At 42.3% G+C, this 19,031-nt stretch overlaps 1 protein-coding gene across 2 annotated transcripts in view; it reads left to right on the top strand.

Annotated features, from left to right (window-relative positions):
* Window positions 1-2,000: 2,000 nt before the first annotated feature.
* The window catches only part of LOC135542595 (rho GTPase-activating protein 6-like), an 88,697-nt gene continuing 71,666 nt past the window's right edge, over window positions 2,001-19,031 (top strand). For both annotated transcript variants that reach the window (XM_064969691.1, XM_064969690.1), the window contains exon 1: window positions 2,001-2,783. In XM_064969691.1, coding sequence (XP_064825763.1) covers window positions 2,265-2,783 — 519 coding nt within the window. In that variant the 5' untranslated portion in view covers window positions 2,001-2,264. The remainder of the gene's footprint in view (window positions 2,784-19,031) is intronic.

Here is a 19,031-nt window from a genome sequence, read left to right as displayed (position 1 = left end):
CAGGCTGTTTTACTCCCATTACTCTATTAATAAAATATGTGGTTTTAATAGTTTGTTGCTCAAACCATTCGGACACTACAGAGGTTTTTGTAAAAAAAGACCCGGCCCCGGTCCCCGACCCATCACAAACACCGCTCTAGCTCAGCCCCTGTTAATCACACAGTTTAATGGTTGGTATCTACTCATCCAGAATACATAGACGGATCCAATGTTACAACGATATTTAAAAGGGGTTAGAAGTCCAAAACGTGCCTGTGTTACAGTGGGACTCATTGGGTTAACATGGGGGAGCTTACAGGCACATGCATGTGTGACGATGATTTCTACCTCTGGTACACACCAACCATATAGTTATATGTCTGGTTTCAGTGCTGGGGCCCCTTTTACAACCCCTGCAACCGTGAGGTAGAGCAGCAATAGATTGCTTCTTTCTGACTCCTTCTCACCAATCTTTATCCCTCTATCTACACTACTGCGTTTTTACCATTTTTGCATTTTTTATTTTATTGAACCATTATTTAACTAGGCAAGTCAGTTAAGAACAAATTCTTATTGACAATGGCGGCCTACCCCAGCCAAACCCTAACCCAGACGACACTGGGCCAATTGTGCGCCACCTTATTGGACTCCCAATCACGGCCGGTTGTGAGACAGCATTCAATCGAACCAGGGTCTGTAGAGACGCCTCTAGTGCTCAGATGCAGTGCCTTAGACCACTGCGCCACTCTGGACCCCAAAATGATGAGAAGGGATGAACAATTGCCTTGCTTGTGTGTGTATGTGTGTGTGTGTACATGCATGCAGGCCTTCCTTTCTGCGTACATGCATGCCTATGTTCATTCCTGTATATGCATGCATGGGTGTGTACCTGCCTGTATGTGTGTGTGAAGGTATGGGGAAAATGGTGCCTCATGGGAGACTGGAGAAGGGGGTTGCCCTGATAAAGCTGCTTATGAAGCTGCACTGCATGACACTGATAACAGCTCAGTGAGATTTGACCAGCCTAAAAACAGACAGGGGGAACGGATGAGATAAAGAGAGAGAGTGATCCACAAAGAATTTGAAAGAGCTGGGGCTCCTCCCTTTTGCACTTTAACCTATTTGCGCATCGCCACAGCACTGTATATAGACATAATGTGACATTTGAAATGTCTTTATTCCTTTGGAACTTCTGTGAGTGTAATGTCTACTGTTAATTTGTATCCTTTGTTTCACTCTTGTTTATTATCTATTTCACTTGCTTTGGCAATGTTAAAATATGTTTCCCATGCCATTAAAGCCCTTGAATTGAATTGAGAGAGATTGAAAGCTGAGAGAATTATAGAAAGATGAAGCTATGCCCCTATAGCCCTGAGCTTCTCAAAAGACAAATACGAAATGTCCATTTACAATGTTACCATTGGTAGAGTTGAGTTGGAAGGAAGGAGCCAAGTCTGAGCTCCTTCTGGCCAAACGTGCTGCATAGCAGCTAACCCATATATAGCAACATTGTGCCTGACAGTCTTTCTCACAACTTCTGAGAAACTTGTGGTGCGAAAATGCACAGAGCAAGATAATCAGACCATGATAATTATTTTGAGGGTAAGACACCACGCGCCATGTGTCCCGATGTAATGTACAAATGTGAATTATAGTAAAATAGACTAGATTATCGGATGAATCCTCATTTATGGATTATGGCTTTAGGTCGATGATTAATCTTTATGCCATGTCCTCAATCGGCCAGCTTTAGTTGTGCTTTATTTCAACAAAGTGAAAGTTAGGCTATGCAGCTATACATCACATAGGCCCAACCTATGTAGGCTATACAATTAATTTATGATACAAACTTGAAAGATGCAGGTAAAGACCCGGGGAAGACACTTGTATGCACTGGTTTTGCTCATTGGAGAAAAACGAGTGCGCAGTCTTAACAGCCACATGAGCGCATTGGACGGATTAGAGGAGCGGCGGCGAGGGTAATCAGCTGCGAAACTTCTCTCATCCTGCGGTCCGCTCTGACTACAGTTTGGGAACGAGCTGAGCTGCATGCATAATAACACCGCACAGAGAATTGGATTCATTTGCGCGCTCTCTGTCTCTTGCTTTATCTGAACCAAGGCATTCTAACGATGACAGCACAAAAACACGTGGACCGAGGGTTCACTGTAGGAGTATATTGATGGGGCCTATCTCGTGGTTTGGTTCTTTATGGCGTTTATTAAACTAAACTTCTGAGAAAAGGTCGTTTTTTTCAAACGCTGCTGCGTTTGTGCAGAGGGGAGATGTCATCTGGTCAAGGACTACTGAACGTCTTCTCCTGCTCCACTCCAGCCTCCAAAGCCATCTCCAAAAGGAAGTTGCGACAAACTCGGAGCCTGGACCCTGATATTATAAGAAAATGTGGCACAGAGACAGATAGAACCCATGGGGACCGCTTGGGGTCACCTGGTTTGCGCGTTGAGGATGCAGGTGCGTTTTCATCCTCGCCAAGCTTCCCTGAGCACCCGGTTGCGTTGAAATCAGATGCCCGGTCCAGAAATCTTAGGGTGAAACAACCCCTTTCGTCTTTATCTGGTCCCTCCACACCCTTGGACCTCTCCCCGACATCAAACTTCCCCTTTAACTATGACGTGACTGTGAGGGGCACAAAGCGGAATACCGCGTGGGATTTACCGTTTCTGGTGAGGAGCCCCAGCGTCACTCCAACTGGGAGCACGAACACATTATTCTCACCGCGGAGATGGCTTCAGAAGAAGCAGCAACAGTCCAGTTCTCACGCCTATATCGTTTGGAAGTCGGAGGTAAATATGAAGATGCGTGCACTCCACGCAATAAACAATAAGCCTTCATGGTATTCAAGAGGAATGACATATTGACAACATACGTTTGTCTTTGAGGATTTACAGTGCCCTCAGAAAGTACTTACACCCCTCGACTTTTTCCCCCATTTAGTTGTGTTACAGCCTGAATTTAACGTTGATTACATTTAGATTTTGTGTCACTGACCTACACACAATACCGCGAATTAAGTTTTTATAACAGTTTACAAATTTAAAAAAATGAAAAGCTGAAATGTCTTGAGGCAATAAGTATTCAATACCTTTGTTATTAAGGCAAGGTACATGCATACGCACACATTGTGATATTGTTGTATAGTGGTATTGAACATTTTGTGTTGTGGATATGTGGTGGTGTATGGATGTTATATCATTTACTGTTTTATCTTTAGCTCATTTAGCTCATCCACAAACATAGTTCACTGTTTTATATTTTGTTTTATATAAAATGTGGGTGCTTGGTGTGTTTGGACCCCAGAAAGAGTAGTGGTGTAATAAATACAAAATAAAATACAGAATAAAAATATTCCAAAACATGTATCCTGATTGCAATAAGGCACTAAAATAAAACTGCGATGGCGATGTCCACATCATGTTATGTATATGGTTGTCATCGGCAAGGACTAGGGAGTTTTTTTAGGATAAAAAGAAACGGAATAGACACTGGGAGACAAATTTGTTTTAGGTCAATAACCTAAAATACAAGGCCAAACATACACTGAAGTTGCTTACCAAGACGACCTTGAATGTTCTTAAGTGGCCTAGTTACAGTTTTGACTTAAATCGACTTGAAAATATATGGCAAGTTATAAATGGCTGTCTAGCAATGATCAACAATCAACTTGATAGAGCTTGAAGAATTAAAAAAAATATAAACGTGCAAATATTGTGCAATCCAGGTGTGCAAAGCTCTTAGACTTACCCAGAAAAACTCACAGCTGTAATTGCTGCCAAAGGTGATTCTATCATGTATTGACTCAGGGGTGTGAATAATTATGTAAATGAGATATTTCTGTATTTAATTTTCTAAAGACATCTTTTCACTTTGTCATGATGGGTTATTGTGTTTAGATGTGTAACAAAAAGAAGAAGATTTAATCCGTTTTGAATTCAGGCTGTACCACAACAGAATGTGTAACAACTTATGCAACAACATATGTGTAACAACCTAAGGGGTATGAAGACTTTCTGAAGGCGCTGTACAACGTTCCGGAGTAGGCCCGAAGGTGACACGTGTTTATATTTCCATTTCTTGTCTTTCGATAATTAGAGATGATTTGTTTCATATTTCAATAGTTAATAGGAGAGAGTGCCTGCATGTAACAGCATCTGCAGAGTGGCTGCTGCAGTCAGACCCATAATGAAATCCTTACAAAAACATACTTGGGATTTATTTTTAGCTGTGGTTTTAATGGCTGCATATTTGGCAGCTGTCCCCATGCTCCAGTCTAGTTGAAAGGTGTAATGATGCCCCCCCCCCCATCTCTAGTGGACTCCCTTGCTATCTGGGATCCTTAGGACGCTCATACCCGAAGTTTACATTTAAAATGGTTAAGTTAAGGGCTAATGTTAGGGTTAGGTAAGGGAGGCTGCTTTAGGGAGGACGGCTCATAATAATGGCTGGAAATGAGCTAATGGAATGGCATCAAACACATGGAAACCATGTGTTTGATGTATTTGATACTATTCCATTGATTCCGCTCCAGCCATTAAAATGAGCCCGCCCTCCCCAATTAAGGTTCCACCATCCTCCTGTGGTTACGGTTAAGGTTAGGGTAAAGCAGGGTTAGGGTAAAGCTCTCCAACCCTCTTCCCGGAGAGCTACCATCTTGTAGGTTTTCACTCCAACCCTAATCTAGCACACCTGATTCTAATAATTAGCTGGTTGATAACCTGAATCAAGTTAGTTACAACTGGTGTTGGAGCGAAAACCTACAGGATGATAGCTCTCCAGGAACAGGGTTGGAGAGCCCTAGGGTAAATGGAGGGGTTAAGGTTAGGGTTAGCGTTAGGGTTGGGACGTCCCAAGGATTCCGTGTAGCACTAAACCTGGAATTACGTTCATGTAGCGATGCTTTGGCAGCACGTGACAACGCGTTTTGATGGCACAAAGTTGATTCTCACCAGTGTGAACTGAACTGTCACTGGGTCAAAGACAGACACATGAAAAAAATGAGCTGTCTCACGATTTGTGGACCCTTCCCCATTATGTTGTTGTTCCCCAAAACAGGGCAAGGAATGTGACATAGACCTATGATTCAGGAAACTCAGTCAGTGTGAATGGTGGGAATTTCCTACAAGCCTGAATGTGATTGAATATAAAATAATTGAATTACATTTATATTTAAATCCATTAAACAGAGGCAACAGAAATGATTTCCTTTTTGTGCTGACAGTTAAACTATGGTAACTTTGATGCTCTAGGATGCAGGAGTTGAGGCAGTATCTTTCCTGTGACTGGTATTATCCCTTCGAGCTACAGTACACTACACAAGTAAGTGGACACCTGCCCGTCGAACATCTTATTCCAAGTCATGGGCATTAATAATATGGAGTTGGTCCCCGCTTTGCTCCTATAACAGTATCCACTCTTCTGGGAACGGCTTTCCACTATATGTTGGAACATTGCTGCAGGTACTTGCTTCTATTCAGCCATAAGAGCATTAGTGAGTTCGGGAACTGATGTTGGGCGATGAGGCCTGGCTTGCAGTCGGCATTCCAATGAATCCAAAAGGTGTTCGATGGAGTTGAGGTCAGGGCTCTTTACAGGCCAGTCAAGTTCTTCCACACCAATCTCGACATATTTCTGTATGGATTTCGCTTTGTGCACGGGGAATTTTCATGCTGGATCAGGAAAAGGCCTTCCCCAAACAGTTGCCACAAAGTTGGAAGCACAGAATCATCTACAATGTCATTGTATGCTGTAGGTTTAATATTTCCCTTCACTGGAACTAAGGGGCCTTTCCCGAACCATGAAAAACAACCCCAGACCTTTATTCTTCCTCAAACAAACTTTACAGTTGACACAATGCAATCGGGCAGGTGTCGTTCTTCTGGCATCCGCCAAACCCAGATTTGTCCATTGGACTGCCCAATGGTGAAGCGTGATTCATCACTCCAGAGAACGTGTTTCCATTGCTCCAGAGTTCAATGGTGGCAATCTTTACACCACTCCAGCCAATGCTTGGCATTTCACATGGTGATCTTAGGCTTGTGTGTGGCTGCTCGGCCATGGAAGCCCATTTCATGAAGCTCTCGATGAACAGTTCTTGTGCTGACATTACTTCCAGAGGCAGTTGGGAACTGGGTAGTGAGTGTTGCAACCGAGGACAGACCATTTTTACGCTTTTCAGCACTTGGCGATCCCGTTCTGTGAGCTTGTGTGGCCTACCACTTCGCGTCTGAGCCGTTGATGCTCCGAGACGTTTCCAATTCATAATAACGGCACTTAAAGCTTACAGGCAGCTCAAGCAGGGCATAAAAAAGGGCTCCCTGCCTGTACCATTAAACCCCTACAACTCATCCAGAACGCCGCAGCCCGTCTGGTGTTCAACCTTCCCAAGTTCTCTCACGTCACCCCGCTCCTCCGCTCTCTCCACTGGCTTCCAGTTGAAGCTCGCATCCGCTACAAGACCATGGTGCTTGCCTACGGAGCTGTGAGGGGAACGGCACCGCAGTACCTCCAGGCTCTGATCAGGCCCTACACCCAAACAAGGGCACTGCGTTCATCCACCTCTGGCCTGCTCGCCTCCCTACCACTGAGGAAGTACAGTTCCCGCTCAGCCCAGTCAAAACTGTTCGCTGCTCTGGCCCCCAATGGTGGAACAAACTCCCTCACGACGCCAGGACAGCGGAGTCAATCACCACCTTCTGGAGACACCTGAAACCCCACCTCTTCAAGGAATACCTAGGATAGGATAAAGTAATCCTTCTCACCCCCCCTTAAATGATTTAGATGCACTATTGTAAAGTGGCTGTTCCACTGGATGTCAGAAGGTGAATTCACCAATTTGTAAGTCGCTCTGGATAAGAGCGTCTGCTAAATGACTTAAATGTAAATGTAATAAATTAGTTGGAAAGGTGGCATCTTATGACGGTGCCACGTTGTTTAAAATACTCAATTCCAAAACCAACATGTCAGGTTTGCTAGGTTTGTCAGGTATATGGCAACGGAAAGGACAGGTAGTTCCTCGTTACCAGACGTTCTAAACTAGTTGACATCAACAGCATATAACACATCAAGTATTTTGGGTCTCTGATTCAGTTATGGTGATGAAAAGTGTGTTTGATCTGCTATCTATTATCTCTAGAGGGCTCCTTTGAAGTCTACAATCAAACGTCTACCTGGGTGTAATTGGGTGTTGCCTCCTTGGGTGTGTAATTTCTCATCCCGAAATCCTCGGACGGTACAACCAATCAATCAATCAATCAAATGTATCAAACCCTTTTTACATCAGCAGATGTCACAAAGTGCTTATACAGAAACCCAGCCTAAAACCCCAAGGGCACCTATTGAGAGTACAGGGAACATTAATTGCAAACCAAAACTGGCAAAGGTGGTTTGGGATTTATGGTTTTTGGATCACTCCCAAGGCCTATCATATTAAACTCTAACAAGGTCGTAACTCTATTTTTGGATGTCCTACCACTGCATACATTATGTATCATCGAGATAAAGCAGGGTTGCTTCTTCTTCTCCACAATATTTAGATAAGATAGTGGTATCCCACTAGTCTATTCCTACAGACGCTGGCAAGCACAACTAGTGGATACATGCTGTAGTGTATTCAGTTTTTTTCGAATATGTTTTTGTCATATCATATTTTGTTTTGTTGCTTGCTTATCTTGTCATAAATTGCCATTTGACAGTCTATCTTTGGATTCCCTTAGTGGGTGTTGGGTGTTGATTAGTGGGTGTTGATTCTGTATTGATTCTGTGTCAGATCGGCCTAATGAAATCACAAGATACGGAATTGAACATTTCGACCAACTACTCAGCTAAGAGATTCAGAGTAGAGTAATTATTATTTTCCGATGTGATCCACGAACAGGAAGTGAAACCAGTTTGTTGAGGTTTGTGAGGAACTAGAAGGTTTACATTCAGGACCTATTTTTGGAATTCACTTCCATTAATGGTTTAAGAGTGAACGAGTGGAAAGAAGAAAAAGGGGGAAGAGAAGGAGAAAAGCAGTAGCTAGGGTGTCTTAGTTTATCTTATTGAGTCATTCTACTAAAGACACTAGCTGGAAGCTTCAGTCAGGCTATAACAGGAAAAGGCCATTACTGGACATACTGTATGTTTACTGTTTATGCTCCGTTGTTGCTAAGTAGGCCTGAGACTCATCCAGGCATATATGACTTAATTTAATGCACATTCTGTACAGTATAGCATATGAAGAGTTTATTTCCAATATGCTATATCCACCTATTTTTCACATTTGTGTTTTTTCATCAGAAATGATCGCTAAAGGGTGCCTTTACGTGTGTGTAAAATATTACTATTCTCAAATTTTAAATGAATAGATTTTAGATGTGTGTAAGAAATAGTCTTATTCTTGCCAAAATGCTATATATACATTGTTTAGCTGGAATGGAATGTTTGTATCCTGTATATTTGACTGTGATATGTGGTTGTGTCACGCCCTGACCTTAGAGAGCCATTTTATTTCTCTATTTGGCTAGGTCAGGGTGTGATTTGGGTGTGCATTCTATGTTTTCTATTTCTTTGTTTTTGACCAAGTGTGGTTCAAAATCAGAGGCAGCTGTCTATCGTTGTCTCTGATTGGGAATCATACTTAGGCAGCCTTTTTCCCACCTCATGTTGTGGTTAATTATTTATTTTCTGTGTGTGTGTGTGTGTGTGTGTGTGTGTGTGTGTGTGTGTGTGTGTGTGTGTGTGTGCGTGCGTGCGTGCGTGCGTGTGTGTGCGTGTGCGTGTGCGTGTGCGTGTGCGTGCGCGTGCGCGTGCCACGGTTAGTTCACGGTCGGTTTCTGTATAAGCGTTTTTGTTTTGTGTGAAGGCTTCACTTTATTAAAGATGTGGTGTTACATGCACCCTGCGCTTTTGGCTCATCTATGACAGGGAGTTTGAAGACAGTGAACGTGGCAGGTTGTCTCACCCAGCTATCTTAAGATGAATGCACTTACTGTAAGTCGCTCTGGATAAGAGCATCTGCTAAATGACTAAAATGCAAATCTCATATTACTGTATTTAATGATATATCAACAAAAATATATATATATATATTTTAAATATTTATGTCAATTTCTTTTGTCGTGTTTGTTACATTTGTCTGTGTAAAACATAGCAAAACTACTTATATCTCTGAGTGATGCGTACATAAAGCATTTTGAAAATAATATGGTTATTTCTCCCTCTGATATGAAACCATGAAGTGATAGATTTTAAGCAAATACTGTAATTGAACAACCCCATGCCATAGGGGGAAAAAACATACCAATCAAATAAAATAAAATGTATTTATATAGCCCTTCATACATCAGCTGATATCTCAAAGTGCTGTACAGAAACCCAGCCTAAAACCCCAAACAGCAAGCAATGCAGGTGTAGAAGCACGGGGCCTGGAAAATCTCCCTAGAAAGGCCAAAACCAAGGAAGAAACCTAGAGAGGAACCAGGCTATGTGGGGTGGCCGTCCTCTTCTGGCTGTGCCGGGTGGAGATTATAACAGAACATGGCCAAGATGTTTAAATGTTCATAAATGAGCAGTATGGTCAAATAATAATAATCACAGGCAGAATAGTTGAAACTGGAGCAGCAGCACGGCCAGGTGGACTGGGGACAGCAAGGAGTCATCATGTCAGGTAGTCCTGAGGCATGGTCCTAGGGCTCAGGTCCTCCGAGAGAAAGAAAGAAAGAAAGAAAGAGGGAATTAGAGAGAGCATACTTAAATTCACACAGGACACCGGATAGGACAGGAGAAGTACTCCAGATATAACAAACTGACCCTAGCCCCCTGACACATAAACTACTGCAGCATAAATACTGGAGGCTGAGACAGAAGGGGTCAGGAGACACTGTGGCACTAATCTCTTTTATAATTTCTTAAAACAATAAAAGCTCATTTACCAACATCTCTGAAAAATTGCTCTATAGTGTTTTGGAATGAAACTCTTCATATAGTTCTGTTTGGCGCATGTGCATTTCACTGATACGTCCACATCATACTCATTTAGGATAAGTATGTACTCATTTAGTTACTAGATGTTATCTCAAAGAGTTATTCAAACTGGCCCATGTCATTACCCCTTCGCTCATTACTTGTGATTTATACTGGCAACTATGCAGTTATCTAATGGTTTCTCCCCTCCTATAAGTTGACAGGATAACATTATTATAGTATTATTGATATACAGCTGAAGTCGGAAGTTTACATACACTCAATTAGTATTTGGTAGCATTGCCTTTAAATTGTTTAACTTGGGTCAAATGTTTCAGGTAGCCTTCCACTAGCTTCCCATAATAAGTTGGGTGAATTTTGGCCCATTCCTCCTGACAGAGCTGGTGTAACTGAGTCAGGTTTGTAAGCCTCCTTGCTCGCATACACTTCTTCAGTTCTGCCCACAAATCTTCTATAAGATTGAGGTCAGGGCTTTGTGATGGCCACTCCAATACCTTGACTTTGTTGTCCTTAAGCCATTTTGCCAAAACTTTGGAAGTATGCTTGGGGTCATTGTCCATTTGGAAGACCCATTTGCGACCAAGCTTTAACTTCCTGACTGATGTCTTGAGATGTTGCGTCAATATATCCACACAATTTTCCTCCCTCATGATGTCATCTATTTTGTGAATTGCACCAGTCCCTCCTGTAGCAAAGCACCCCCCCCCCCCAACATGATGCTGCCCCCCCCGTGCTTCACGGTTGGGGTGGTGTTCTCTGGCTTGCAAGCCTTCACTTTTTTCCTCCAAACATAACAATGGTCATTATGGCCAAACAGTTCTATTTTTGTTTCATCAGACCAGAGGACATTTCTCCAAAAAGTCCGATCTTTGTCCCCATGTACAGTTGCAAACCGTACTCTGGCTATTTTATGGCGGTTTTGGAGCAGTGGCTTCTTCCTTGCTGAGCGGCCTTTCAGGTTATGTCGATATAGGACTCATTTTTACTGTGGATACACAGTTGAAGTTGGAAGTTTACGTACACTTAGGTTGGAGTCATTAAAACCCGTTTTTCAACCACTCCACAAATTTCTTGTGAACACACCATATCTACTTTGTGCAGGACACAAGTAATTTTTCCAACAATTGTTTACAGACAGATTATTTTACTTATAACCTTCACTGTATCACAATTCCAGTGGGTCAGAAGTTTACATACACTATGTTGACTGTGCCTTTAAACAGCCTGGAAAATTCCAGAAAATGACGTTATGGCTTTAGAAGCTTCTGCTAATTGACATAATTTGAGTCAATTGGAGATGTACCTGTGGATGTATTTCAAGGTCTACCTTCAAACTCAGTGCCTCTTTGCTTGACATCATGGGGAAATCAGCAAAGACCTCAGAAAAGAAATGTGGACCTCTACAAGTCTGGTTCATCCTTGGGAGCAATTTCCAAATTCCTGAAGGTACCACGTTCATCTGTACAAACAATAGCAAGTATAAACACCATGGGACCACGCAGCCGTCGTACCGTTCAGGAAGGAGACGCGTTATGTCTCCTAGAGATGAACATACTTTGGTGCGAAAAGTGCAAATCAATCCCAGATAAACAGCAAAGGACCTTGTGAAGATGCTGGAGGAAACAGGTACAAAAGTATCTATATCCATAGTAAAACGAGTCCTATATCGATAACCTGAAAGGCCGCTCAGCAAAGAAGCCACTGTTTCAAAACCGCCATTAAAAAGCTAGACTACGGTTTGCAACTGCACATGGGGTCAAAGATCGTACATTTTGGAGAAATGTCCACTGGTCTGGTGAAACAAAATAGAACTGTTTGGCCAAAATGCCTTGAGGGCAGAAACAAATGTGAATGATTTATTTAGGCGAGAAATGTGACGGGTTAAGTTTAGACATGTAATCCCAAATGTTTCATGTTAGGGTTAGCGATGAGGTTAAGTTTGTGCAATCACTGTTAGTGTAAGATTGAATAAGGAAAACTCCTCTGAGCTACAGGTTGGTTGATGCTCAGTGCTGCTATGGACAGTTTCCACTGTATAATGTACATGTTCTAGTCTAGCTGGCATAGACAGAGACAGACACACGGAGAGACATTCTCAAGTCAAGTGACCTGGAGAAGACCTCCTGTCAAAACAATCAAGACCATATGTTCAAAGACCATTGATAACTGCCCGTACCTGTTCAAAGACCACAGACTGCAGGTCTAACTGGATGCATGTGTTCAAAAAAGGTTCGGTAGATATTACTGTTCTGGACATGTTCTGAGCGTGTCTCCTCAGCATAGTCATCGTGAGGTCTGTCTTCAGGCTACAGTGCTGTTTAGGCAAGTCCAGTTGATTGATCACACATTGTGATGGATCACACTGGGATCTTTTAGGAAAGGGTTTTGATTTCAACTCAATCTTGCCTAAAAGCTACCCCACCTTACACTCTGCACATACGCACGCACGCCCGCCCGCCCGCACACACATTTCTTTAAAGAGGGGGGTGACGACCTTGACAGAGACATCTCCGGAATGTTTTTCAGTGTGTGTAGTAGCGTCTGGATTGGTTCAACCTGCCATCCCTTTTGCCCACTTCGCTTTTTCACGTAGTGCTGAATCTCAGCTCTGTCTCGAAAGCTCGAAAATAAGTCTCGGTGAATGTCATCTGACAATTATTGTTCCCTGGCCGGACTTCAATCAGATGATGAAGCTAATTGCAGAAAGAAGACAGTGCGTCTGCATGCCACACTGGCAGAAATAACTGGTTTGCATTTTTCCCCCTCGCATCCTTCCCCTTGGGGAAATCAACCGGGGACTTGCTTCTGCGAATCCTCTGCCGCTAGAGTTCTAATCTAATTTCACTCAGAATGTAATTTGTTGTGGTAGTTGTTACTATCGACCGACACCATGCTATCTGGGTCAGATTGTTTTTTTTAGAGTTGTTGCTTGCATTTTCTATCTCTATTATTTATCCGTCAATTACAGACGTTACCTGACTGAAAAAGTGCACCCTAAGACAAACAAAATCCTAGAAGTGAAGATCGCATGTTATTGGATTTGTGTATGAAGGCGACTATTTGTTAGTTTATCAGGAGACACATCGTCACACCTACAACTTCTAGCCTGGTCCCAGATGTCTGTGCTCTTCGGACTCTTCTCCTATGACAAGACAGCACAAACAGATCATGCGTCATGCTATACAACTAGTGCTAGCCCACCATCACCACTAAGGCTACAGACCTTTGGCTTCTGCATTATCTCAAGATGGCTCCCTCAGGTGATCCACAGAGTGAAGTGCTCCTGCTGTCTCTGTGAGAGATACAGTGGAATGTTTATGCAGTCGAAAATCATACTAGGATGATGTTCTACAGCTTGGAGAAATAAAAGTAACCAACCTCTCCCTGTCAGGAGAGGAAAACATTCAAAACCGTGGGTTTGTTCAAACACAGGGGTTGGATGCCACAAAGGGCTGCATGACATACGATCTGGCTGAGGGTGATCATTCAGTTAGTTTGTAATATTGAATGCTGGATTTTAGTACGATTTTCAGTGCTTTAAATTGTTTGGGGGATGCTATATTTCACAACTGTAGTGTGAAATACAGTATATACTGTTTATTAGCAGTCATTTCACTAAACAAATGGAATTTTGGGGCATGGTTTAGGTTTATTATTTGTCTACATGGAAAGTGTTCTCTCCTTTGAGAAAAAGAGGTATCTACTGAAATAGAACCACATGTAAAGTAAACATGATTTTCCGTTGCCAAATCTCAGTGTCTGTTGCCAATTAAGTCTCTCCTACAAGGGCTCACACGTTAATGTGGTCAGTCATGGGAAAAGCATGTATATGATTTAAGCCATTTCAAACCCTCACACTGCTCCAATATAAGTCTTTGTACTGGGTATTGGGTTCATGAATTCAATTTATTTATTCATTTAGTTGAATATGAACTGTGGCAATCTGTTATACAAAGGCTAAATCTTCACATGGAGAAATTCACAAGCAATGTATTTCGAACAGACCGGTGCTTTCAGCCCATGTGAAATAGAATAGTGGCTGTGCAAGAGGCCCTCCGTTCCCCTCAAGTCAATATCACTGATTACCATGTTTGTGGCTGTTCAGTAGAACACGCAAAAAGACTACCTACACACTTGCTCAAGATCACAAAGCTTGGAGAGTTGGACTCACGTATTTTGCTCTACGGTTATTACCATCTTGCATGTCACCTGAAGACTAGTTTAGAGCTGCTGCTGTTTCTCTGTGCCTCTGTTCATCTGTAATAGAGGGCCATACGGGCCGGCCCTTCTGCCAGCGGGCCCTGTAGACTTCATCAGGCCGAGGAAGTCGAGCAGTTTTCATTTCCTGTCACTATTAGAGAATGAGCCTGAAGGAAGGAAGTGTTTTATAGGCCAGGTCTACTTCAGTCGGTCAGGAGGGTTTAATAAGATACATTCTATTTGACACACAAGTTGTGTGTCCGGCTGCAGTATGTTTCCATTTCACAATAGGCTACTGCTGTTTGAGATTCACACATTCTTTCAAAATGACCTTTTATATGTGAATTTATTTGCGATGTGAATTCTATCTATTTGGAGAGAGAAGCCTGAAAACAAGTGTCATTAACAAATTATTACAACTATAAGTCTTCATTTACCTTGTGCTTTAATTTCCATCTTGGATTTGTCTGTGTCAAAACTCTCTAACATCGGTACAGTTCTGCTCAAGTGAGATAAGATCGGCATAAGCAGAAATGATTTGTGCATGTTTTTCGAGAACATGAAGTTTGGCAGCTAGTTTCCATTCGCATGCCGTTCCTACTGAGACTCAGTATCACTATGAGGGAGAAGAAATAAATCACTTTTAGGATGGGAGTACCACTCCCACATCCAAGAATTTCATATTTTGTACTTAACTTTTTGAGATACAATAATTCCTAATACAGTCATTCCTAAAAAAGGAGAAAGAAAAATCTTTCTTGGGTGCTCTAGGTTGTTTTACGTGTCCGAATCATTACGTTTTTTTCTGTAGACATTTATAGTAGATGAGGGAAAGAAACTCGTCCATGGCTGCTTCCTCGACCCATGGCTGCTTTCCAGTAACACTCATCCTTGGCTGCTTCCTAGCTTCAGCCTCACTCGTCCACGGCTTCTTCCTAGCTTCAGCCTCAGAGCAGGGTGGAAGAGTTGTTTGGAATTCCAGTCCATTGATGCATGGGACCCTGATGAAAAAGGGTGACTGCCCACAATTCCCAATCCTCTCCTCTGGCTTCACACTCAGCTAAATTCCAGCTATTTCTGCTCAATTCTTTCACCCTGCTTTCCCAGGCCTGTTGTTACCTAGAATAACCAAGGCACTGTTGTCAGAAACACACAGTAGTCTGAATGGCATACGGACGTTTATGCTGTAGAACTACTAGCTCCCCTCTATTCAGTTATGTCTATAGGAGCCTATGGATTGTTTTGAAGTTACCATTTGATTGATGTTGTGATTGATGTAGATGGGAGGATACAGTTGCTTCAGTTGAATCCTATGCTGATATAGGATCCTGCTGACCTTTAATCAAGTCCACAGAATGAGCTTATGGAATAAGTGACACAGTTATGCATAGCAACATTGTCATGTCGCAGAGTCCATATTCAGGTGTTTTGAATCAATTCGTAGCTAAACAAACTCTACAGACAGCCTGTGATGTGGTTCAGTGTGTTCTCATCCGAGTGAACATAAAATCTAATGTACTGTTCTAGACAGCTCTCTGATTGACTCGGGTCAAAAGAGGGGTAAGTCAGTGTGAGGAGGCCCACGTGAAGAACCCAATTGACCCTGCATCGTCCGGGTTTTGGCCCGGTGTAGGCCATCATTGTAAAAAAGAATTTGTTCTTAACTGACTTGCCTAGTTAAATAAAGGTTCAGTATGCATACTACCTTTACCATATTGAAACTGCTGATATTAGCCCACTACCACTGTCATGCTGCTACTTCTACTTGTACCACTACCACTAGCAATTGATACTGTTCGCACTACTTTTACTTATGTTGTCATTGGATACACATGTATCTGTAATAACAGCAGGCACACAGACCTTACCCTTGGAGTGTCTCTCTCTCTCTCTCTCTTCTCCGCTCCCTCTCTCTGTTCTGCCTGTTCAGTGCTGTGACCTGACCTCTGGTTTCCGTGGCAGCCAACTGGGCTGGGCCCTCCTCCTCCTCCGTATCGTAGTGTTCTTCACTGCACTTAATCACATGGACGAAGCTCACAAACAATCCTTATTTGTGGGTCGAGAAATATCAGAGTCCGCCTTACTCATCAACCATGTGCCAGTTTTGTCAAAAATCAAATAGTCCGGCGAACTGACAAACTCTACCCAGTTAAATGCGCCCCACTGCTACCAGTACAATCCAAAACAAGCTAACTGCGACCCCTGTATGACAACATATAGCTAGACCCCAGCAATCATTGCCCCCATATATCCTAACTGAACAGATCACAGTCTAACTAACTTGTCGTTCTTGGAGGCCTATCCATCCTAAATAATGATGGGAGACTCTGTGAAACTCTGTGAACTTGTTTGTCAGACAGGCAGAACCCCAGCAGCAGAAGAATATCCACATTTAATCACAGGGATGTTGCAGAGCTAGTGAACTAACAAGACATTACTCAGCTAGGCTACAGTGTAGCTAACTCTATCGCTCCTGAGAGAGGACCTTATCAGTGTGTTCCCCCTTCACTCCCATTGGCCGGCAGAGCTCAGAGGAGACAGGTTTATCTGCTGTTGTACAATCTTGGTCTTGGAAATAATTAAGCAATAAGGCACGAGGGGGCATGGTATTTTGCCAATATAACACGGCTAAGTGCTGTTCTTCTGCACGAAGAATAGTGCCTGGATACAGCCCTTAGTCGTGGTATATTGGCCATATACCACAAACTCCTGAGGTGCATTATTGTTATTATAAACTGGTTACCAGTGTAATTAGAGCAGTACAAATACATGTTTTGTCCCACCCGTGGTATACGATCTAATATACAATGGCTGTCAGCCAATCAGCATTCAGGGCTTGAACCACCCAGTTTATAATTTTAACGTGTTCACGCTACACGTCCCCCCCCCCCACCCCCCGCTCAACTCAAAAAGTGGCGCACGGAATGCAAAAATATTCTTAGAAATATTTAACCTCCACATATTAACAAGTCCAATAGCTCAAATGAAAGATAAACACCTTGTTCATCTACCAGAGTCAGATTTCTAAAATGTTTAACGGCGAAAACATAGCACATATGTATGTCAAACCACCACAAAGACACAGACGATATGTAGCCATTTTGTCGAACAAAAGATGCAATCACAAACGCAGGATTAAAAGAAAAATAATTCACTAACCTTTTGAAAATCTTCATCAGATGACAGTAATAGGACATGTTACACAGTACATTTATGTTTTTTCAATAATATGCAATTTATATCCATAAATCTCCGTTTACATTGACGCCATGTTCAGAAAATGCTAAAAAATGTCAGGAGAAATTATAGATAGCTACGCCAGATAACAGCAATACACATCATAAACTTTGACTAAATATACATGTTCTACATATAGTTAGAAAGATACACTGCTTCTTAATGCAATCGCTTTGTCACATTTCTTTTTAACGTTACAGAAATCGTTCACTATTCAATAATCTGAGACGGCGCTCAGACATAAGCAATATTTCTCTGCTATGTTGGAGTCAACAGAAACACAAAATTACAACATAAATATTCCCTTACCTTTGATGGTCTTCGATCAGAATGTAGTGGAAGGAGTCATACTTACCCAATACATCGTTTGGTTTCAAGTCGTGTGTCTTTGTATTAGCATATGCTACAAGTTCCAGCTGAAATGCATCCAAAATGACTTCTGGTCCCGAACAGTTGCGCATCAAAACTTCAAAATTACATATTATATGTCGACTAAACTGGTCAAACTAAGTGCAGAATCAAGCTTTAGGATGTTATTAACGTACAAAACAATTCTCAATTCAACCGGACAATCTGACTTCTTCTCATGCAAGTTGGAACAAAGGGAGCTCTGTGCCCACGCGCGCCCGAAAGCGCATGTATTTTCTCGCGACACTATTTTGCCTGCCAAAGGGTCAAAGCTCGTGGGATTTGCACAATTAAACGCTCTACTGATAGAGGACATCTCGCGAAAGACATAGAAACTGTTCCCAGATCCATAGCTGGTTGGGAATGATGTAGATGATGTCAAAGTTGCCCCAACTTTCTGGATGCCAAAACTAGTTTGGGAGATTGGCTGCCCTGTGAGTTCTGCTATACTTACAGACATAATTCAAACGGTTTTAGAAGCTTTAGAGTGTTTTCTATTCAGTAATAATTATTATATGCATATATTAGCAATTTTGGACAGATTCTTTTTCAGTTTACTATGGGCACGCAATTCATCCAAAGGGGGCAGTATTGTCCCGATCCTTAACAGGTTTTAAATAACTCGCAACTTTAGTAGGATTGTCATTAGAGACTATGACAAAGTATTGTAGTAGCTATTGTAGCTATTGTAGCTTGTACGTTTTGTGATTATTACTAAAACATCCAACAGTAGCGGTGTCCAAGCAAGATGGCGTCCGATGTGAAACTGAAATGTGCAAAAGTGTTTGGGATTCTAAAAATAAGAGGCACATATTTGCTTGGGTTTTCTAATTCAGGTCTTTGCCTGACCTGAATGCCTGCCAGCAGAAATAGTAATGGTTGTGTAAATATGGCACCTCAGATGTAGGCCAAACAGACTCTCCAACCAGAAGACCTTTCACCCTGAACTCTGTCAGACAGCAAGGAAGCATAACAAAACATGAAGCAAGAGGCATTTTAGTCCCAGCAGGCATGGCCTCTGCAGCTATTAATAGAAAATAGCTTCAGACTATTTTGTTGCTCTCCGGGCGGCCTACGTTTGAGGAACAGGGCGATGGGTTTAGAGTGTGTGTGTGTGTGTGTGTGTGTGTGTGTGTGTGTGTGTGTGTGTGTGTGTGTGTGTGTGTGTGTGTGTGTGTCCATGTGAACGTGGTAGTGGAGCAGTTGGTATCAATATACAGTAGGTG

Source organism: Oncorhynchus masou, chromosome 6 (assembly GCF_036934945.1).
Source record: "Oncorhynchus masou masou isolate Uvic2021 chromosome 6, UVic_Omas_1.1, whole genome shotgun sequence".
Lineage (NCBI taxonomy): Eukaryota > Metazoa > Chordata > Actinopteri > Salmoniformes > Salmonidae > Oncorhynchus > Oncorhynchus masou.
This window is presented reverse-complemented; position numbering and strand designations above follow the sequence as displayed.